The sequence below is a fragment of the Cervus canadensis genome, chromosome 18 (assembly GCF_019320065.1).
Source record: "Cervus canadensis isolate Bull #8, Minnesota chromosome 18, ASM1932006v1, whole genome shotgun sequence".
In the NCBI taxonomy this organism is placed as follows: Eukaryota; Metazoa; Chordata; class Mammalia; order Artiodactyla; family Cervidae; genus Cervus; species Cervus canadensis.
Window position 1 is genome coordinate 9,115,325 of NC_057403.1, and position 23,418 is coordinate 9,138,742.

General features: G+C 42.2%; 1 protein-coding gene across 6 annotated transcripts; it reads left to right on the top strand.

Annotated features, from left to right (window-relative positions):
• The first annotated feature begins 1,026 nt into the window (after window positions 1-1,026).
• LOC122420619 (zinc finger protein 677-like) lies at window positions 1,027-13,202 on the top strand. Of its 6 annotated transcripts, none has more exons than XM_043435941.1 (5): window positions 1,027-1,316; window positions 6,451-6,514; window positions 6,664-6,846; window positions 9,980-10,106; window positions 10,911-13,202. In XM_043435941.1, exons 4-5 carry the CDS (start codon window positions 10,073-10,075, stop codon window positions 12,410-12,412), a joined length of 1,536 nt encoding a protein of 511 aa, XP_043291876.1. In that variant the 5' UTR covers window positions 1,027-1,316; window positions 6,451-6,514; window positions 6,664-6,846; window positions 9,980-10,072; the 3' UTR covers window positions 12,413-13,202. The 6 variants fall into 6 exon arrangements, with proteins under 6 accessions (XP_043291876.1, XP_043291878.1, XP_043291874.1 ...); XM_043435943.1 differs by having other exon boundaries at window positions 6,664-6,716; XM_043435942.1 differs by lacking the exon at window positions 1,027-1,316 and adding an exon at window positions 4,703-4,764.
• Window positions 13,203-23,418: the final 10,216 nt, after the last annotated feature.

The following is a 23,418-nucleotide window of genomic DNA, read 5'->3' on the forward strand; positions in this document are numbered from 1 at the left end:
TGATATACTCTGCATTTAAGTTAAATAAGCAGGGTGACGATATACAGCCTAGACGTACTCCTTTCCCAATTTCAAACCAGTCTGTTGTTCCATGTCCAGTTCTAACTGTTGCTTCTTGACCTGCATACAGATTTCTCAGGAGGCAGGTCAGGTGGTCCGGTATTCCCATCTCTTGCAGAATTTTGCAGTATGTTGTGATCCACACAGTCACAGGTTTTGGCATAGTCAATAAAGCAGACGTACATGTTTCTCTGGAATTCTTTTGCTTTTTCAATGATCCAATGGATGTTGGCAATTTGATCTCTGGTTCCTCTGCCTTTTCTAAATCCAGCTTGAACATCTGGAAGTTCATGGTTCACATAGTGTTTAAACCTGGCTTGGAGAATTTTGAACATTACTTTGGTAGTGTGTGAGATGAGTGCAATTGTGCAGTAGTTTGTGTATTCTTTAAAAGACAATTAAAATATGGTTGAATTATTTACTAAGGCTTGGTTCTCAAGCACCTGACTGTAGCCAATTACTTGCTCACAGTCTCCAAAGGAGTCCCTCAGCCAAAGACATGCTTGGGGTGGAAAATTTTCCTCTTTTTTTTGTTGTGCTGCTGGCTTGTGGGATCTGTTCCCGGAAGGCATTGAAAACCTGAAATCCTAACCTATAGATCACCAGGAACTGTCCCCCCTCCTCCCCTCCAATTCTTACTTTTGATGGCTCCAAGTGAATGGGGAACAAAAGAAAAAGTAACGCTCCGAAGGGAAGTGAGTATAAAACTGCACATTCCACACAGGGACAATTTTGCATTTCCAGTTACTACCAGTTTCCATAACCCGCTCTAAAACTCCTGCTGTCGCTTAAGTAAAGCAGCTGTAACGGCCTGGGGTTTCAAAAGGGCCAGAATCCAAGCTCCGCCCACAGTACCAAGCCCCGCCCCCACGTCCCAGCGTTCGGCCGCGTGAGTGCTCAGAGGGTCTGTGTCCATCCGCTCGCTGTTTTCACATAAACCGTTGTCAATCGGCCACTTCCAATAGAAGTGGCCCGGCTCTCTAATTCCGCACCGAGCCTGGCTCCAAAGGACACCGGACATGTTCAAAGGATCCAAAGTAGAAACGCAAAGCTCATTCGGAGAGGAGGAAGAGACAAGTATCTCCCAGGATGAGACTAGGCGTCTGAGGCTCCGCCCATCCAGGGACACAGCCTCCCTCCACCCGGACGTCAGAGACGGGCGCCCCTCGGCGGTCTTGTCCCCCTACTCAACGGTGCGCATGCGCAATTCTCTCAGGCTGCGGAAGGGGATCCCGCGGAAAGACTGACGCGCTCGGGTGAGTGACTTGGTTGTTTAGTTCGTTACTGCGTCCTGCGGAATTCAGGCCCCATCCTCCACAGCTGGGTTTCGGGTGTCTCGGTAACGTAAACGTCTGAACCCGGTTGTCGCTCTTGCTTTGAGACCGCCCCTACCGCCGATTGCGGCGTCGCCAGAAGGCTCGGTTCGGTCCCGGGAGTCCGGGCCCGGTTCCGGTTAAAATCGCTCCGACTCAGGTACGGGCCCAAGCTTTCTGAGGTCGGTCGATATAGACGCTAAACGCCTGCAGCGCTATTTTCCTGCTTTGATTACCTCTCTCAACCTTTTGGCGGACTCCCGGCTCCTTCCCCTCTCCCCCGCGCTCTCCTCCGCCCTATTCCGTTATAGCAAGTCCTCACTCGGGAGGTGGATCGCCCTTGACCTCCCTCCTAGGAGAGCAGAGAGGGAATGTTGAAGCAGAAATATATGCAGTTAGCGAGGCATCAGAACGTTTGGGGAGAAAAAATTACAGGGATTGAACAGAGATTGCAACAGAGTAAGGCCTAACGGTCTGTGGGAGGACGAATAGAGAGGGAGGGAAACAAAATGATGCCTATAATCAGAGGAGGAAACACAGAAAAGGACACAAGGAGAGAAGCAGAAGGACCCGGGGAGACGCATAGAGAACAAAGCACGCTGGTGGCGAAAGCGGAAAACCCAAACCCAGCTGAATTGCGTTGATTACATGTGGAATACTAAGTTATGAAGTACTAAGTAGTGTCTCTATCAGCTATATTTGTTTAAAGTTTGTTGACATGTTTAAATTATGCAGAGGAGAGTGATAGTTGCAAAAGCAGGTGTTTGAGGCATCTGCATTTTCTAATTTTTGCTTCAGATGATGACTCCATTTGCAATCCCAGGCCTTCCAGAGGGCAGAGACTTAGTTCCAGGTCGTTCTCTCCCCTTCTAAGAAATGGGGGAAGAATCTGTGTTACCACAGAGTTCTTTTGAAAATGGCCATTATTACCAGTACTGTTGCGATCACCCCCTTTATTCTATGGCTCATGTCAGTCTTTTCTAAATTTGATGTTTCCTCACACTTGTTTTAGCTTTCATCTCAGGAACCATTGGATATGTTTTAAATATCCAAATTATTTTTACTGTAAATTTTATTGTTCAGGTTACCAGGTTTATATGCTTTCTACTGTATTCTGTATTGAAACTATTCTGGATAGACATCAGCTCTACTTGATGTCGGGCTTGCCTGGTGGCTCAGAGGTTAAAGCGTCTGCCTGCAATGTGGGAGACCTGGGTTCGATCTCTGGGTTGGGAAGATCCCCTGGAGAAGGAACTGGCAACCCACTCCAGTATTCTTGCCTGGAGAATCCCATGGACGGAGAAGCCTGGTGGGCTACAGTCCATGGGGTCACAAAGAGTCGGACACGACTGAGCGACTTCACTCACTACTTGATATCTGGTTTACTGTGCATGTGGAAGGGATGTTGATCACCTTTTAACATTCAAAACCTGGTTTAACCAGTTTAATATTCAGTAGCTTCTTTCTTGCCTTAACTGATCAGCTCAGTTAGTGAGTTCTGAACTGAAGTATCCAAATAGATAGATTGTCCCCTCAAGTTCCCTCTATGCAGATGTTAAAGGATGGGCTGGATTTGTTACAGATCTGAGTTCTTGGGCTCTACTCAATAGGAACAGGACAGGCGAGGAATTCAGGCAAAGCTTTACTGGGATTTGTGCTGCAAGACAAGTGAACAAGAAGAAGAAACATTTGCCGTTGCTTGTTCCCTGATGGGAGGTGGGACTGGTTCCTTAAATGGGGTGGGAGTGGGGGCAGATAAATAGGTCTGACTGGAGGTGTGGCTTAGATGGTCTGCCCACCCGCTGGTGATGCTGTGTGCACAGATCCTCTTCAGTACCCTGCCTTTGTTCTCAGCACCTCAGAAGTGGCAGTTGGGTTTTGGCCTGTTTGTGTCTTCAGTTCAGACGCTCAGTTGACTCTTTGCAGCCCAAGGACTGCAGCACGCCAGGCTTCCCAGTCCATCACCAACTCTGGGATCTTGCCCAACCCATGTCCATCAAGTGATGCCATCCAACCATCTCATTCTCTGCCGTCCCCTTCTCCTCCTGCCCGTAATCTTTCCCAGCATCAGGGTCTTTTCAGATGACTCAGTTCTTTGCATCAGGTGGCCAAAGTATTGGAGTTTCAGCTTTAGCATCAGTCCTTCCAGTGAATGTTCATGGTTGATTTCCTTTAGGATTGACTCATTGGATCTCCCTGCAGTTCAAGGGACTCTGCAGTCCAAGAGTCTTCTCCAGCACCACAGTTCAAAAGCATCAATTCTTCGGCGCTCAGCTTTCTTCATAGTCCAACTCTCACATCTATACATGACACTGGAAAAACCATAGCTTTGATTAGACAGACCTTGTTGGCAGAGTAGTGTCTCTGCTTTTTAAAGTTCTATCTAGGTTGGTCAGAGCTTTTCTTCTAAGGACCAAGTCTCTTTTAATTTCATGACTGCAGTCAACCATCTGCAGTGATTTTGCAGCCCCCTTCACTGTTTCCACTGTTTCCCCATCTATTTGCCATGAAGTGATGGGACCAGATGCCATGATTTTAGTTTTTTTAACGTTGAGTTTAAGCCAACTTTTTCACTCTCTTCTTTAACTTTTATCAAGAGGCACTTTAGTTCTTCTTCGCTTTCTGCCATAAAGGTGGTTATCATCTGTGTATCTGAGGTTATTGATGTTTCTCCTGGCAGTCTTGATTCCAGCTTGTGTTTCATTCAGGCCGGCATTTTGCACGATGTACTCTGTATTTAAGTTAAATAAGCAGGGTGACGATATACAGCCTTGGCGTAATCCTTTCCTGATTTGGAACCAGTCTGTTTTTCCATGTCTAGTTATAACTGTTGCTCCTTGACCTGCATACAGATTTCTCAGGAGGCAGGTCAGGTGGTCTGGTATTCCCATCTCTTTAAGGATTTTGCACAGTTTGTTGTGATCCACACAGTGAAAGGCTTTGGTGTAGTCAATAAAGCAGATGTTTTTCTGAAATTCTCTTGCTTTTTCTATGATCCAGCGGTTGTTGGCAATTTAATCTCTCATTTCTCTGCCTTTTCACAATGCAGCTTGAACATCTGGAAGTTCTCAGTTCATTTACTGTGAAGCCCAGCTTGAAGAATTTTGAGCATAATTTTGCTAGCGTGTGAGATGAATGCAGTTTTGGAGTAGTTTGAACATTCTTTGGCACTGCCTTTCTTTGGGATTGGGATGAAAACTGATTTTTTGCAGACCTGTGGCCACTGCGGAGTTTTCCAAATTTGCTGGCCTATTGAGTGAAGCACTTTCACAGCATCATCTTTTAGGATTTGAAATAGCTCACCTGGGATTCCTTCACCCCCACTAGCTTTGTTCGCAGTGATGCTTTCTAAGGCCCACTTCACTTCGCATTCCAGGATGTCTGGCTCCAGGTGAGTGATCACACCATGGTGGTTATCTGGGTCATGAAGATATTTTTTTGTACAGTTCTTATGTGTATTCTTGCCACCTCTTCTTAATATCTTCTGCTTCTGTTAGGTCCATACCATTTCTGTCCTTTATTGTGCCCAAATCTTTGCATGAAAAGTTCCATTGGTATCTCTAATTTTCTTGAAGAGATCTCTAGTCTTTCCCATTCTATTGTTTTCCTCTATTTCTTTGCATCGATCACTGAGGAAAGCTTTCTTATCTCTCTTTTCTATTTGAAACTCTGCATTCAAATGGGTATGTCTTTCCTTTCCTCCTTTGCCTTTTGCTTCTCTTCTTTTCTCAGCTATTTGTAAGACCTCCTCAGACAACCATTTTTCGTTTTTGCATTTCTTTTTCTTGGGGATGATCTTGATCACTGCTTCCTGCACAGTGTCATGAACCTCCATCCATAGTTCTTCAGGCACTCTGTTTATCAGATCTAATCCCTTGAACCTATTCATCACTTTTTTTGGGGGGGGGGTATCTTACTGTTCATAATTTGCCCCAGCTGTGCATGTATGCAGTTATTTTTAGTTCTTTATGGCTTTTTTGTATTCTGTGCTCAGGATGCATTTGTTCAGGTACAGAGCAGTGCTTTGGGCGGGGGGGGGGGGTCCCAGGTTCCAACCTTTCTCAGATTGATGTGAAACTTTGTTCCAGTAGAGCCCAGTTCATGATGAAGAAATTATTCAGAGCATATCTCTGTGGGTGACCTTCTTTCTTGTGTTTCTGGAGTAATAACTATTTGTCATTTTACATTTTTTATTATAATGTTTTTTGGAAAAGAAGAATTAAATGTTTGAAATTAATTAAACCCATGAAAAAGAAGTTTCTCTTGCTCAGGAACATGAAAGTTAGTCTGGAATTAGGACGAACCCTTTCTACTTAAGTCTGTCCAGACTGCCACTTCAACCCAGTTCTGCTTACTGAACTTAGACTTTTTCAGGGTAACTTTGTAAAACTACTCCTGCTCTGAGCCTCAGTGTACTCACCTGTAACCCAGAGTAGACCACTTTGTCAGTATAGTTAAAACTTCAAATGTGTTCCATTTCTGCAGCAGTTACAAAAAACACTTAAGAAAGAAACAGAGGCATAGGCCCAGAGATAGAGGCATATCTTTTTCTCAGCCTGTCTTTCTCTATCTCTGAATCAGGGGTAAATCATAAATTTGCTTGCGTCATCCTTGGTATTAAATTCTTTTATGGTTTCCCATCACCCTCAGGACAAAAATCTCAGTTGTTCATTATAGCTCACAGGGAGCTCTAGAACTGAACTGACCCTCCAGAGTTGCTTCCTATTAACATAAAGGGTAACTTCCATATCCTGCATCAACCAGTCATTGGATGCTGGCCACCTGGAAGAGAGAACTTGGAGGATGAAGATTTCTTGGGCTGAGTGCCAAATGGATGAAGGGTGATGCAATTGCAGCAGAGTGTGGGTGTCGGTGGCAGGAAAGGGCTTCCTGAAGTGGGTGAAAAGCTTACTAATTGGTCTTCCTGTAGAAATTTATTATCCCTGGATCCCTCCTGTTACAGTTGGCAGCAAAGGACCATCTTTCCCCACATTAAGGTTCTCCTCCTGGTATGTTTGTGGCAGAGCAGGGGGGTATGTTGATTGTAAGAATTAAACAACATATTTTTCTCATACAGAATAATCTTACCTGAAGAATCTAACAAACAGAGGAGGAAAGAAGAAGGAATGGAGCTTTCCCAGGTAAAAATCATACTCTTTGTTGATCTGTTAACTCTTTCCTAAAATGACATGATTTGGACTTGTTAAACTTCTCTGTCCATGAAGTTTCCTGCCTAAAATATTTAATCACACACAGGGCCTTCCCTGAGTCTCCTCTCATCTCCCTGTAGATTCTTCCTCACTGTGACCCAGTGACCCAGAACTTGGGAAGAGTGTCCTTTAGGTGATCCTTCTGTGAAAGGTTTTGTTCTCACGTGGACTGGAGGTGGGAGTAGGCTCTGGTGTCAGTGAGGTGGGGCAGAGAACCCTTCTGCGTGCCCTTCAGCTCCATGTAAACCAAAGAGGCTATATATGTAAGTAGTGTATCGGTTGGCCAAAAATTTCGTTCAGATTAGAAAAACTCAAATGAACTTTTTGGCCAATGCAATACTAATGTGGGTAATACCCGAGGAGGTGTAGAATGAAAGACTGATGGGGAAACATGCTTTTTGAAATTTTAAAAGTTAAAGAAGTGAATCAGTGTGTTTCTGGGTCTAAAATATTTCTGTACACAGTAAGTAAAACAATTGCATTCACAAGACCATCAGAAGGAATAAGAATTAATTTATGGAATTGGAAGATTTGTACAATGAAAACTACAAGTATTGATGAAAGAGTTGAAAGAAAAATAAATATCAAGATATTCTGTGATTGCTGATTGGAAGACTTAGAGTAGTTAAGATGGCAGTACTCGCCAGAGTGATACAAGGATTCAGAACAATTCCTGTCAGAATCCCAGCAGTCAATCTTGTACAAATGTGACCCTGGTCCTAAAATTCATTTTGAATAGGTGTGGACCCCAGATACCCAAAATAAATGTGAAAAAGAACAGAGTTGGAGGGCAGCATCAAACCATAGTGCAAACCAGGGGTAAACAAACCTGTGTTTTCAGCATGAGAAGGGTAATATAGATCAAAGTGATAGACTGAGTCCACAACTAAACCCATCCATCTATTGTCTATTTCTTTTTTATTTTTTAATTAATTAATTATTTGGCTGTGTCGGGTCTTAGAGGTAGCACATGGGCTTCTCTCTAGTTTTGGTGCTCAGGCTCCAGAGTGAGTGATCTTAGTTGCCCCACAACATGTGGGAGTTTACTTCCCTTACTGGGGATCAAACCTGGGTCCCCTGCATTGGAAGGTGGATTCCACTGGACTCCCAGGGAAGTCCCAGTCTATTCCTCTTTTTGAAAGAATGCCAGAAACATTCACAGAAAAAGAGTATCTTTTTTTTTTCTTAGAAGAGTAGTCTCTTTAAAAAAAAAAAATTGAAGTGTAGTTGATTCACAATGATTTGTCAGTGTCTGGTGGTGTACATTATAGTGATTCATTTATATATATTATATATATATATACACACACACACACATTTTTTATATTCTTTTCCATTATGGTTTATTACAAGATATTGATGATAGTTCTCGTGCTGTACAGTATGACCTTGTTATTTATCCATTCTATATAGAATGGTTTGCATCTGCTAATTCCAAACTTTCAATCCATTCTCCCCATCCCACCTCCCCCTTGGCAACCACAAGTCTGTTCTTTGTTGGTGAATTTGTATCAGTTTGATAGATAGGTTCATTTGTGTTACATTTTAGAATCCACATATAAGTGATATTATATGGTATTTGTCTTTCTCTGAGTTACTTAGTATGATGATCTCTAGTTGCATCCATGTTCTTGTAAATGACATGGCTTCATTCTTTTTATGGCTGCATAGTATTCCATTGTATGTATGCATGATGTCTTGTTTAGCCATTCGTCTGTCAGTGGACATTTGTTTCCATGTCTTGGCTGTTGTGAATAGTGCTGCTTTGAACATAGGGGTGCATGTATCTTTTTGAATTATAGTTTTGTCCACATATATCTCCAGGGGGTGGGATTGCTGGATCGTATGGCAACTCTATTTTTAATTTTTTGAAGAACCTCCATACTGTTTTCCATAGTGGCTTTGTCAGCTTACATTCCTACCAACAGTGTAGGAGGGTTGCCTTTTCTCCACACTCTCTCCAGCATTTGTCATTTGTAGACATTTTAACAATGATCATTGTGATCAATGTGAAGTGAGGTACCTCATTTTAGTTTTGGTTTGTATTTCTCTGATAATTAATGATGCTGAGCGTCTTTTCAGGTGCCTTTTGCCCATCTGTATGTCTTCTTTCACAAAATGTCTGTTTAGATCTTCTGCCTATTTTTCGATTGGCTTGTGTTTTGTTTGTTTTTGAATTGTGTGAGATATCTGTATATTTTGGAAATTAAGCACTTGTTGGTTGCATCATTTGCAGGTATTTTCTCCTGGTCTGTAGGTTGTCTTTTTTGTTTTATTGATGGTTCCTTTTGTTATACAAAACCTCATAAGTTTGATTGGTCCCATCTGTTTATTTTCACTTTTATTTCTATCGTTTTGGGAGGCAGACCTAAGAAAAGTAATTTTTTTGGTTCAGCCATGTTATAGTATGTATCAATACTGCATTCCTTTTCACATCTAAAGTGGATCTCTTGTAGGCAGCATATGGTACGCTCAAGTTTTTCAATCCAGTCTGTCACTCTGTGTCTTTTATTGGAACATTCAAGACATTAAAGGTAATTATTAATAGATAGGTATATACTGCCAATTTAAACCTTGTTTTCCAGTTGATTCTGTATTTCTTCTTTTTTTTTTTCTCTGTTTCTCCTTTTGCAGTTTGATGGTTTCCTTTTATATTATGCTTGTGTTCTGTTCCTTTTGGTTTTTGTGAAATAGTTTTTGGTTTATGGTTACCCTGTTTTTCAAGTATGTTAACCTCTTTCTATATCTACTTTCTTTAGGCTGATAGTCATACAGACTTAAACACTCTTTTTGTTAAAAAATGAACAAATCTACATTTTCTCCTGGATTGGAAGAATGAATGTGGTTTAAATGGCCAAACTACTCAAATACATCTACACATTTAATGTGATCCATATCAAATTACCCATGACATGTTTCACAAAAGTAGAACAAATAATCCTAAAATGTATGTGTATATTCACGAGAGAAATCAGACAAAAGGTTACATATACTATTCTACTTATATGCAAATATCCCAAAGAGGTACATCTATTGAGATAAAGCATTAGTGGTGTCCAGGGACTGATAGCAAATGGGGAAGAAAGAAACAACTGCTGAATGGGTAAAAGATTTCCTTTGGAGATGATTGAAATATTTTTGAATGAGAAAGAGGTGATGTTCAACATTGTAAATGTACTAAATGTCACTGAATGGTACTTTAAAAGTGGCTAACTTTGTTAATATGAATTTCACCTCAGTTTAAAAAAAATTGGAGGATTGTAACTTGCTCAGAATTATCTTACATGGATCACTCAGAACATTCATCCCAGCCAAGCCAGTCCTTACACATCTGATTCTGTAAGACTGATTTTCAGAACTCTCTCCCTGTTCACTTGGTGAAATGTTTCCTTTCAGGGACTGTTTACATTCAAGGATGTGGCCGTAGAATTCACTCAGGAAGAGTGGGAATGCCTGGATCCTACTCAGAGGGCCTTGTACAAGGACGTGATGCTGGAGACCTACAGGAACCTGCTCTCCTTGGGTGAGGAAAACGTCTCTGTTTGTAATTTTTTCCCATATGAATGTTCTCTCTGACCTTAGGTAACAAATTTCCAAAACATTTACTGTACACTATATATGTATATTTTTGCCATATAATTGATACTCCATGAAATCCCATAGTTGAGATTTCAGACAGTTTTCCTTAATTCTTAAACTTTATACATATGTGTGTTGATCTGAGCCTGATATTTCAAAAGTCAGTGCTTCTCAAGATACTTTTTACTTTTCCTATCGTGTGCTCCTTCTGGAATGAAAAAAAATTTCTTTTGTACTTACTCAAGAGTCTTTTAGAATTCCAGAGACTATTATTTTGTATAATTGTGGTTATTTATTAACTTACTTGCTAGATTTATCATGATTTATGAACATGTATCAATTATTGTGATGTATAGATTTGTAAAAATATTTTTTCTTGCATCATGTTCACATGTGATTAAACAGTATTATAAAGATTAGGGATTAGGGAAGACAGTCTCAAATCTCAATTACAATTTCATGCCTCCAGTTCTGTAAGCCAGTACATAGACAGACTTTCTACTTATGGAGTATCATTTAATTATCCAAGTTATATGGCAAAAAAGTGTGCATTGTACATTGTATGTACTTGAAATTTTATTATCTGAGATAAGAGAAAACATTAATGCTGGAAAAAGTATAAAAAGAAAACTAAAAAAAACTATCATAGTGTTTGAAGACCATGATTGAAGAACTTCTATGATCATTGTATTATTTTTTGTGTAAGTGTCTAATTCAACATGAAATATTTTCCAACTCTATGTAATAGGAAGCTATTCTGCCACATTTGCAATCAAGGAATTATCATCCCCCAAAGAGGACATCAATAAAGGAGAATTATGCCACCTGATGACATTAGAGAAAAATGAAACTTATGGCATCAAGGATTTTGACCTCAAGGAAGTCTGTCAAAATATGCAGGAGAGTGAGAGTGAGTGGGGATGTGATGCAAGAAATGACAAAGAAGTGCTTTTGACCCACAACAAAAATCTCAGTCAGAGGGAAGATCAGGATAATAAATCCTTAATTAATTTTCCTCAGAATGTTTCTGTAAGAAGTAATACATATGAATATTTCATGCATGACAAGCCATTCATAAGAAATTTGTTAACAATGAAATTTGATAACATAATCATCACTGGAAACAATATAAAGTGTTTGGACAGTAGAACTGGAGCAAGACTGCAGACACAGGTGGCTGAACTGCAGAGATTTACAACTGAGGAGAAAACGTGTGGAGGCACTCAAGTTGAGAAGTCAGTCGGCAACGGGTCCTCAGTTTCCCAACTTCATCAAATTCCTCCTAGTGTGGAAACCACTGTGTTATCTGCCCAACACAGGAGAACACACATTCAAGAAAAATCTTACAACTGTAATGACTGTGGGAAGGCCTTTAGCAAAAAATCAAACCTCACAAATCACAAGAGAATTCACTCTGGACAGAAACCTTACAGATGTAGTGACTGTGGCAAAGCCTTTAGCCACCAGTCCCCCCTTACAGCACATCAGAGAGTGCATGCAGAAGAGAAAGCATGTAAATGTGATGTCTGTGGCAAGGTCTTTAGTCGAAATTCACATCTTGCGAATCATCAGAGGATGCACACTGGAGAGAAACCTTACAAATGCAATGAATGTGACAAAGCTTTTACCCAATTTTCACACCTTAGCAGACATCAGAAGATGCATGCTGGAGAGAAACCACACACATGTAATGAGTGTGGCAAGCATTTTACCCAGCGTTCAAACCTTATGGCACACCAGAGAATTCATACAGGAGAAAAACCTTTTAAATGTAATAAATGTGATAAGGCTTTTATTGAACGGTCACAGCTTTGGGGTCACGAGAGAACTCATACTGGAGAGAAACTTTACAAATGTGATGAGTGTGGAAAAGCCCTTACAAGACATTCATATCTTACGCAACATAAAACCATCCACACTGGAGAAAAACCTTACAAATGTAATGAGTGTGGCAAAACTTATACCCAGTTTGCAAGTCTCACGAGGCATCTGAAAATACACACTGAAAAGAAACATATGCCTCGCACATGTGGCAACGGTTTTATTCAAAGCTCAAAGTTACAACAATTCAGACAAAATGTATATTCCAGCCTTACTCAGCTAATGGGACTCTATCAGGGTGGAAGAACACATACAGATGCCCAGCAGACACATGAAAAGATGCTCAGCATCATTAATCATCAGGGAAATGCAAATCACAAGGTCAGTGAGATACCACATTATAGTTATTATCAGAAAGACAATGAATAACAAACATTGGCAGTGCTGTAGAGAAAAGGGTACTCCTGGGCCTTGTTGCTGGTATTGTAAATTGGTGCATCATTTATGCAAAACAATATGAAAGATTCTCAGAAATTAAAAAACAAAAAACCTGTTACGTGAGCCAGGTTTCACACTTCTGGCCATTTACTGGCAGAACAGAAAAACACTAATTTGAGAAGATATAGGCACTCTTACTATTCACTGTAGCATTATTTCCAATAGCCAAGATATGGAAGCAACCTAAGTGTCCATTAATAGATGAAAAATTAGAGATGTGTTGTGTGCAAGGCACACACACACACAGGAATATTACTGAGCCATAAATAAGTCTAGCCATTTGCAACAACATGGATGGATCTAGAGGATTATACTAAGTGAAAGAAGTCAGATGTAGAAAGACAAATACTGCATGATCTCCTTATATGTGGAATATAACAAACAAAACACAGTGAAAACAGCTTCACAGGTAATGAAAAACAAATACCTGGTTGTTGCCAGAAGGAAGTGTGGTGTGGTTCCAGGTAAAAGAGATGAAGAGGATCAAGTCATACAAACTCCTAGGTATTTATATATGTGATGGGACTGTTTTATCCTGTGTAAGGAAGATGTTCAAAAATATTGTAATGACATAGAGGATAGATGGCTATACACATCGTCGTAATTGTTTTTATAAAGCAAATGTTGCCTCATGTATGTAGTACAGCCAAAATGAATATAATCAATTATATTTCAATAAAAGAGATTCAACCTTAGAAACCATACAAAAGTAATGTATATGTAAAAGGCAAAGTCTAATAAACTGATATTGAAATAGCAAAAAATAAAAAAAAGTAATGTATATGATCTTTAATATTTACTTGATTGAATTTCTGTTATTTATACTAAACCTGCAGGCATCAAAAGGAGAGTAAGGGACTGTTACACTCTACATGTATATACTTGAAAACATATGTGAAATGGTAAAGGTAGAAAGAAAAGTGAAAGTGAAGTCGCTCAGTCCTGTCCGACTCTTTGCGACCCCATGGACTGTAGCCTACCAGGCTTCTCTGTCCATGGGATTTTCCAGGCAAGAGTACTGGAGTGGGCTGCCATTTCCTTCTCCAGGGGATCTTCCCAACCCAGGGATCGAACCCAGGTCTCCCACATTGTAGGCAGATGATTTACTGTCTGAGCCACCAGGGAAGAACCTACCTTAAATCACACATGTGAAACAGATCATTTGAATGAATACTTTGAATTACAGAATTAATGTGTAATTTTTATCTGTGGAGGGATTACACACTACAGTATGAAATATAAGACTCTCCTTGATTATAACGAGCAATGTCATTCGGATACCCGCCAGAACAGCCTTTCTGTTTCTGTTCATCACTGTTCATTCTGTTCATCATCAGTTTCAGAGACTCATAAGGACAAGATTTGGGGTTTGAGGCTTGGAGGAGTATTGTATGTGATGCTTTAGGTCACTAACCATTGTTCTAAAAAGAGTAATGTTTAAAAAAAAATTTTTTATAGATGACATTTTTCTTTATTTTTTGCTAAGGTTTTTATTTACCTTTTAAAAACCATCATTCAAAAAAAAAAAAAAAACTATCATTCCCTCATCCCAGTTTTATAATTGACATATAACAACCTTAAACTGTACAGCAGAATGGTCTGACTTACATGTATTGTGAAATCATTAAGTTTACTTAGCATCCATCATCTCATATGGGTACAATAAAAAGAAAAGAAATAATTTTCTTTCCTTTGAATGAGAACTGTATTGTTTAAAATATTTTATTCCACACTCATGATGAGTTACCTTCAAATACCTTTGAGAAAAACTTGTTTATATCATAATAAACTCAAATCAGTAATGTCTAAATGTAACTTCAGATTATACATTCATTTTGAGGGTAGACAGTTTTCTTTAATTTTAAAATTATAGTATCAGTTCAGTTCAGTTCAGTCGCTCAGTCGTGTCTGACTCTTTGAGACCCCATGAATCGCAGCACGCCAGGCCTCCCTGTCTATCACAAACTCCCGGAGTTTACTCAAACTCATGCCCATCGAGTCGGTGATGCCATCCAGCCATCTCATCCTCTGTTATCCCCTTCTCCTGCCCCCAATCCGTCCCAGCATCAGGGTCTTTTCCAATGAGTCAACTCTGCATGAGGTGGCCAAAGTGTTGGAGTTTCAGCTTCAGCATCAGTCCTTCCAGTGAACACCCAGGACTTATCTCCTTCAGGATGGACTGGTTGGATCTCCTTGCAGTCCAAGGGACTCTCAAGAGTCTTCTCCAACACCACAGTTCAAAAGCATCAATTTTTCGGCACTCAGCTTTCTTCACAGTCCAACTCTCACATCCATACATGACCACTGGAAAAACCATAGCCTTGACCAGACAGACCTTTGTTGACAAAGTAATATCTCTGCTTTTTAATATGCTACCTAGGTTGGTCATAACTTTCCTTCCAAGGAGAAAGCGTCTTTTAATTTCATGGCTGCAGTCACCATCTGCAGTGATTTTGGAGCCCCCCAAAATAAAGTCTGACACTGTTTCCACTGTTTCCCCATCTATTTCCCATGAGGTGATGGGACCAAATGCCATGACCTTAGTTTTCTGAATGTTGAGCTTTAAGCCAACTTTTTCACTCTCCTCTTTCACTTTCATCAAAAGGCTGTTTAGTTCCTCTTCACTTTCTGCCATAAGGGTGATGTCATCTGCATATCTGAGGTTATTGATATTTCTCCCAGAAATCTTAATTCCAGCTTGTGCTTCTTCCAGCCCAGCGTTTCTCATGATGTACTCTGCAAATGAGCTAAATAAGCAGGGTAACAATATACAGCCTTGATGTACTCCTTTTCCTATTTGGAACCAGTCTGTTGTTCCATGTCCAGTTCTAACTGTTGCTTCCTGACCTGCATACAGGTTTCTCAAGAGGCAGGTCAGGTGGTCTGGTATTCCCATCTCCTTCAGAGTTTTCCACAGTTTATTGTGATCCACACAGTTGAAGGCTTTGGCATAGTCAATAAAACAGAAATAGATGTTTTTCTGGAACTCTCTTGCTTTTTCCATGATCCAGCGGATATTGGCAATTTGATCCCTGGTTCCTCTGCCTTTTCTAAAACCAGCTTGAACATCTGGAAGTTCTTGGCCCACGTATTCCTGAAGCCTGGCTTGGAGAATTTTGAGCATTACATTACTAGCATGTGAGATGAGTGCAATTGTGCGGTAGTTTGAGCATTCTTTCGGATTGCCTTTCTTAGGGATTGGAATGAAAACGGACCTTTTCCAGTCCTGTGGCCACTGCTGAGTTTTCCAAATTTGCTGGCATATGGAGTGCAGCACTTTCACAGCATCATCTTTCAGGATTTGAAATAGCTCAACTGGAATTCCATAACATCCACTAGCTTTGTTTGTAGTGATGCTTTCTAAGGCCCACTTACAGCTTAGCTCTTTTCTGTATTCCTTATCTTGGAATGTTTTGTCAAATGTGCATAATAAAGTCTGTAAGACATGAAAACATTGGGATTTACTTTTACCTGAAGTATTACCATGTTTGCAGTATTTCTTAGGGCATTTTGTAGGGTGTATATCGTCTTTAATATGAACTGTATAGAAAGTAAAGCTAGATTATCAACTATCAAATAATGTCATTGCTACACTCAGTAACTTTTCTGGCAAAATCTGTTTCTTAACATCTGCTGCAAGGTATATATTCTCACATCCTTACATGTGAAAGATATCAATGCAGGAAATGGTAATCATTTGAAATATGGTAATGTTTGGATAGGTTAATTAGCATATTGAAATATTTTCACATACAAATAAGCAGAATGTCTTAGCATGGCACACACGAATAGAAGATATATCCTTACATTTGTAAAAGATCTAGTGAGTAGGATAGATTTGGGGATCTTTATAAGGTAGTTTACTCTGTATTATGTGATATTGCTAGCTGGTCATGGTGACAAGAAAGATATTTCAGCATTGAGCTGATAGTGGAACTTCTCAGCAAACACAGATCACATAGGAGAAACTGACTGTAGGCATTCATGAGTCCATTTTGTTCCTGATGAGTTTTGTTTTAATAATAATTTAAAGGCAGCAAAATGGGCATATTCACAATAAAAGGATATTTTCCTCAATGGCAATAGATTTTGAAACGTCTCCTGTAATATTAAGAAACATGTAAATTATTAGTGATCAAAAATGTGAAAATACAGTGATCTCATTTGACCTGTGTATATATATTAAACCCTATGCTAGAAAACTAAAGAGTGTACACTTTAGAGCAGAGATGAAACAACTAAAATATTCACCACTGTAAAATGTAGAGAGATTGTATTCCAGAGGATTATTACAATAGAGAGAGGGCTCCAACCAGAAAATCTACAAAGTCTCAACCATCAGAAAAGAACTTTTCATTGATACTGAGGACTAAGTAAGTGTAGAGGAAAAAATGCCACGTGAGGAATGAATGAGTAAGTGATCTGACTCAGTTGATCAGGGAATGTTTTATGGTGAAGTCACCTACTCTTGGGAGCCGATGGTGTGGCAACAGGGTTCTTTCTAAATTGCACTGGTCAAGAATGGGCCAAAATTCGGGGCCCTTGGAAGAGGAGAAAAACGTAAGTAAATTTTGATTAGATCATATTAACAGGCATTGTTACCAGTGATCAATGCGGACAAAGAATTCAGTACTCCTTGATAAGGCAAAAGGGTGGAAATTGGGAGGGTCTGTATCTGGATGGTTTCAAAGTAAACAAAGGGGCCAAGAGAAATCTACTGAAACTAATAGGGAAGTGTGCTTCTTTAGTAAGTAACATTTTAAAACGGGAAAGGTTTGAGCATTCAAATTACCTTTGCCATTTTCCAGAGTTAGACTGCAGTCCAGTGTTGTTACTATATAATGACACCTTTGAGTTATAAGAAAAATTCAAAAGGTAAAAACAAGGTAATTTTGAAAATTTGAACATTAGAAAATTTAATAATTGCAATAATCTTTCTAGGATCCTCAGCATATATGCTGCTGAATGGCATTGAAGGATCTTGAATGTTTATTGGCCGTGTCGTGTATGTACCTGTCATATCCAAGAGACATCTTTAAGTGGTACCCTTTAACGGGAGGATTTCTATTCTCTCTGGAGGCAATATAATATGCATTATTTGACTGGTATGCAGAATGTTCTAAAAGACAAACTGACACAATGGCGTTAAAGGAGTCCTTAGAGCCAAAGTAGAGAGCAGAGCCTGTCCGAAGAGGAGAGGAAAGAGCAGAATCCCCCAGGGGCAGGTTCGTAGGGGAGACAGCACCCTTGGGCTGCGCCCCTCCAGGGACACCCCGTTTCAGCCACCCCGACGTTGGAGACCAGCCCCTCGGCCCTCCTGCCCTCAGCCCACCCACCGCCGCCCATGCGCACGCGCACTCAAATGCAGACCCGGAACCTGTTATCGGGGCCGACCGGCGCCTTCTGGCGAGTTAGCCTCGGTTTTTTTGGTCCGAAACTAACCCGGGTATGCAATCTTCAGGCCCTCTTTCCCCACACTCAGACTTCGAGGGGCTCCTGGTACGTTAAAATCGCCGAACGCGGTTCTCGCTCTCGCTTTGAGTCCTCTCGCGGCGTCGCCCGAAAACTAGGTTCGGGTCCTAGGAGTCTGGGCCTGGTTCCGGCTTAAATAACATTGAGGCACGTACCGGTAGCGGGTTTCGGTCTTCGGTCCGTGTAGACACGGACCTCTTGCCGCGATGTGTTCCCGCTGTGACTCCCCTACCCACCCCAGCCCCTCAGAACTGTTGGACATCACCCGCTTTCTTCGATGGCTGGTGGAGTCTTGACCGTTGATGTATTTTCACACTTGTTTTAATCTCAGAAGCCACTGGGTGTGTTTTAAATGTCCAAATTATTTTCACTCTAAATTTCATTGTCCAGATGATGAGATTTATATGCTCTCTATTCGTATTCTGTATTGGAACTATTCTCTGATGTCTGGTAGGTAACTTTACTCTGCATGTGGTAAGAATGTTGATCATGTTTTGACAGTCAGAACCTAGTTTAACCAGTTTATTACTCAGTAGTTTCTTTCTTCCTTTAAGTGATCTACTCAATTAGTGAGCTATAAATTAAAATGTCCAAATAAGTTGACTGTCCCCTCAAGTCCTCTCTGCACAGTTGTTAAAGGATAGACTGGATTTGTTACTGGCCTGGGTTCTTGAACTCTTTAATCAGTAGAAATTGGTAACAGGCCAGGCGAGGAATTCAGGCAGAGCTTTATTGGAACTCCCTTGGACTGCAAGGAGATCCAACCAGTCAATCCTAAAGGAAATCAGTCCTGAATATTCACTGGAAGGATTGACGCTGAGGCCGAAGCTCCAATACTTGGGCCACCTAATGCGAAGAACTGACTCATTGGAAAAGACCCTGGTGCTGGGAAAGATTGAAGGCAGGAGGAGAAGGGGATGACAGAGGATGAGATGGTTGGATGGCATCACCAACTTGATGGACATGAGTTTGTGTAAACTCCTGGAGTTGGTGATGGACAGGGAAGCCTGGCGTGCTGCAGTCCATGGGGTCGCGGGGCCGCAGTCTCGGACACGACTGAGCAACTGAACTGAACTGCAGCACAGGTGAGAACAAGAACCAGGTGCCTTACTTGCTCCCTGAGGTTGGGTGAGCTGGTCTCTTAAACTGGGTGAAGGTGGGGGCAGAGTAAGAGCAGATTGGGTGGGTCCCCCTAGCTGGTCTGCCCAACCCCTTGGTGGTGCTGTGGGCGGGGCATCATGTTCAGTACCCTGCTTTTGCTTTGCTCATCTCAGAAGTGGCCGTTGCAGTTTGGTTTTGGTCTTTTTGTATGTTATTCATAATTTGTCCCAGCTGTGCACATAAGCAGTTATTTTTAATAGCTTATGGTTTCTTGGTATGTTTAAAGAACTTTTAAATATATTTTATTTAGTTATTTTTGGCTGCACCATGGATCTTCTTTACTGCTTGGCTTTTCTCTAGTTGCAGTGGGTGGCGGGAGCTACTCGCTAGTTGCACAAGTGGAGAAAGAATCTCAGTAAAATAATTAAAAAATACAGAATTGCACAAACATAGCTGCTGATGTGGAAAACACTGTAAGGGGTCAACTTAGAAATAAGCTCAGTCATTTCTTGTTCCAGGTGCCCTCTTCTCTGACCTCTACTTCATGCCAGAAAAAGAGAAGGAAGGGGTAACCTGCAACTGAGTGAATCAAGTCACTGCCCCCGCGCCCCCCCCCCCCCCCCACTGAATAAAAACTGCAAACTCTTCTCAAATAATTACAAGATGCACAAGACCTATAGACAGGTGTTTTGCATTTCTCACCCTCATCTGTATGATTTAAACAAATTTTAAATGTACTAGATTCTAAAGACACAACTCCTACATCACAACTTAATCATCCATATCCAAACAGCTGGATCCAGTTACCCACTTCCTCTACCTGCACTACCAGGTTATTCCATTTCATTCACCTTATCTGTCTCCCTATTCTATCCCTGTGTCTCTTTTTGCTGCCATCTACCCTCCTGCTGTTTCTCCCCTCCTATTTCTTCCCTCACACCGGTCTTGCCCCACTCTTCAACTTGTTCCTCTCCCCTCTTGCACACTTTCTCCCCAACCCGACTGCCCTCAATCTCCATTATTTCTGGTCCTTTCTTCCTCTAACTCTCCTACACCTGACACAGGAGGGAAAGGAACAGGGCACAAAAAAATGACTCAGTCATTAAGCCTATGACAAAAACCAGTTATAACTAGTTAGACCCAAGATGGCGGAAGATTTGACTGCCAACAAACCTTGAACCTCATTCTGTGCTCGTCGTGACATAGTAGTTAAATGACATGCTCATAGGTGCTATGCCAGTTCTGAGGCCAACCGTCAAAGGCCAGAAAGTGGGGCGGGGCGGGGGGGGGGGGGTTGCCAATTCCCAAAAATCTCCATCTCTCCCTGAAATAGCTTAAATAATTACTCCACTCTTTAGACTGTGAAATTTCTCAGCCCCTAACAACTAACCACCTTTTATTTCAGGGTCGCTTTCACCTTCTGAGACTGACTGTATTCTGCCTATGGAACTTGCATTATCACGGGGCCTCTCACCTTCTGAGATGGCCTACTTTCTATCTATGGAACGTGTGCGCGCATGAGCTTCACCTCAGTATTGTCCGACTCTCTTGCGACCCCATGGACTTGTGGGCCGCTAGGCTCTTTTGTCCATGGGACTATCCGGGCAAGAATACTGGAGTGGGTTGCCATGCCCTCCTCCGGGGGACCTTTCCGGCCCAGGGATTGAGCCCACGTCTCCTAAGGAGTCTGCATTAGCAGGCGATTCTTTACCACTGGTGCCTCCTGGTAGGCCCTGTGGAATGTGTGTCTCTCTCAATAAATCTACTACTTACCTATCATTTGCCTCTTGCTGAATTCCTTCCACACTGTGAAGTAAAGAACCTGAGCATCATTATGTCCTGAGACCAGGTGTGAAATATTAATTAAGACCCTGGATTCCAGTCTGAATTGGAGGAGTGTGGTTTCACTTCTTTCTCCCTAACACTCCCTCCTCACTCTCTGGCACCGCAGGGTGATACGTCTTTCCTGCTCTTCCTCAGCTCTTTTTGCCACTAATCCTCTTTCTCTCCCAGCACCAGGAGACTCTGAAGGCCACGGTTCCAACTCTTTTATCTTCTCTCCTGACTCCCTGTGTGAAGTTCCTCGTCACTCTGCTGCTCTCTAACCTCTGGAGATCGAGCTCTTTATTTCTCTATTAACCTGCTACATTCAATCAGGACTTAATTGCTTTCATTTTATCTTCTCTTTCTTTACAAGTCCCTGAGCCATCTTCTATGTTCTCATCAGTTCTCCCTCATGCTTTTCTCTTTCTCAGTTGCTCTGTATCTGCTCTTGATTCCCTCTGCCCCCAAATTTTCAGGGGTGGTGACTGAATAAGATGCCCTGTAACCCAAAGGGACCATTTTCCAACGAGGTTGAATTTGACACGGAACACTGGTGTCACACAGGCAGGTCCTGGTAGCACCCTGCCGTAGGGTGATTGGACCGTCTGACAGGAAGGGGAGCCCTGTGGAGCCGAAGGACCGGCAAGAACAGAGGGGCTGGGAGGGAAGGGGTCTCAGAACTGGGGTGGGCTCTCCAGGATCCCAGTGAAGAAGGAACTCATAGGGCCTGAACCCATCTTAAGCCTGTTCATGCTGATCGTGTGTGGCCGCCTCTCCAATGGACTCTGAACTCTGTGTTTAGAGCCTATGGAAATGACAACAGAAGGATAAGACCCCCCTCTGGACAGGGGAACCTTGAAGATCGTATCCAGGTTACTCATCGCCTAAGAGAAAACATACTCTAATCACCCCTGCCTCTGGACAACATCGGAATGGAACCACAGGCTTATTAACTGGTTGGAACTGCAGGCTTATTAACTGTTTGAACACATAACACGTGAATTATGAGGTTATTGTGATTGTAGTTATCCTTCCTTTGTAAGTCTCAAGGAATTTGCGGTGGTGGGTTTGGACACCTACACATTTTCACAAATGCTGGTCGGGGTCCTTGGCTAAGAGGAAACTCTGCCTTGGGCCCGCCGGTGTAAAAAAACTGCACTCCACTATCTGCATTGTCCTTCTCAGTGAGTTTGTTTCCCAGAACGCATGGCTATAACACCAGGACCCCGGAGAGGACCCTGCCTCTCCAGGAGTGTGGCGCCCCGGCTCTGCTTCCAGGGTCTGACAGACAGGGCGAGATGGGTGATGCCCTGTCATCTATGTCATCGAGAAAGGGCGACGTCTGGATTTACTGGGGGCAGAGGGCCGGATGCTAGGATTTAAGGTCCTGAACGTGAAGTCAGAGGTACCGCGCAGCACCGATTTACACAAGAAACGAGAGACTTGGTACACCTTACCGGACTTCTCACTCTACGGTTCCGCTAGGAGCTGCGTGGGCATGTTATCCGTGCGGCTTCCGGGGCGGAGCCTGAGCGGAGCGCTACCGGCGAGGGGCGGGGCGATGAGGGAGCCCCGTTTTGAGCGAGGAGCGGCGAGCAGCTGGTGACGGGAGGTGGCTTCCCGAACCTTGAAATTGCTAATTTTAACCGTCTCTCTGGAAAGAGGACTGTGAGGCGCAGGTCTAAGCTAGAAAAGTGTTAACCTTTGCTGCCCAGCGTGACCGGTGCTCTGCACTATCAGCGTCCGGCCTTTAGAAACTGCACGTGCGCATAAGGACTGTGGGCGGGGCCTGAGCAGACCAGGACCAGCAAGGGGCGGGGCGTGAGGAACTCGGGCTTGCGCTCTGAGAGGGAGGGACGAGAGCCGGGTAGAGCGGTGGTGAGCGCGTCCGTTAGATTCCCTCCCAAGTTTGCCTTTTTCAGGTTTAGATATGCTTGAGGGTCTTTGTATCTTATGATAGGATGGCTTCCTGCTTAGCTTAAGTTACTGTCTCTAACAAGTTTTAAATTAAACGCTTACAGTTGTGTGGGCCACTTTTTTGGAAATTTCTTTTTAACAAGTTGAAAACAGTTTAAGTCAAAAGCTGTTTTTGCCAGCGGTTGACCGACAGTTGGTCGTGAACTGAGAAAACTGGGATCTCAGTGAGGAGTAGCTGTGGGGCTGTAGTTGGATCCAGAAACACTGCCTGCAATCAGAATTAATTTAAGCAATTTCACTAAAAAACAACTGGAGTTATCTGTGTAGGGATTACAAATTAGAATATGAAATACAAAACTCTCAATGGGTAGAATGGACAATACTAAACGCTACAGAACAGCATTTTGTTTCAGAATTTTTCTCCACAGAAGGGTCTAGGCAACCAGGAGGCTTCTCCTTTTTTCTCCTGATTTTAGGCTATTTCCGAAGTGGGTCTACTCAGCTTCAAGCAGCTACCCCCTGGATGAGCTCCCTGCGGTCCCAGTTGAACTTACACTCGCCCTTTGCACGTGGTGGGGGTGAGGAGCACTGTCCGGGTGGAGGACCCTGCCTCTGCCCTCCTC

Bases quoted from the DNA above. Each gene is read 5' to 3' on its own strand.
- LOC122420619 (XM_043435938.1), top strand. From the start codon at position 4,715: ATGCTTTCTAAGGCCCACTTCACTTCGCATTCCAGGATGTCTGGCTCC. The intron at 6,515-9,979 runs GTAAAAATCATA...GTTTCCTTTCAG, and splicing joins AAGGAATGGAGCTTTCCCAG to GGACTGTTTACATTCAAGGA. The intron at 10,107-10,910 runs GTGAGGAAAACG...TCTATGTAATAG, and splicing joins CAGGAACCTGCTCTCCTTGG to GAAGCTATTCTGCCACATTT.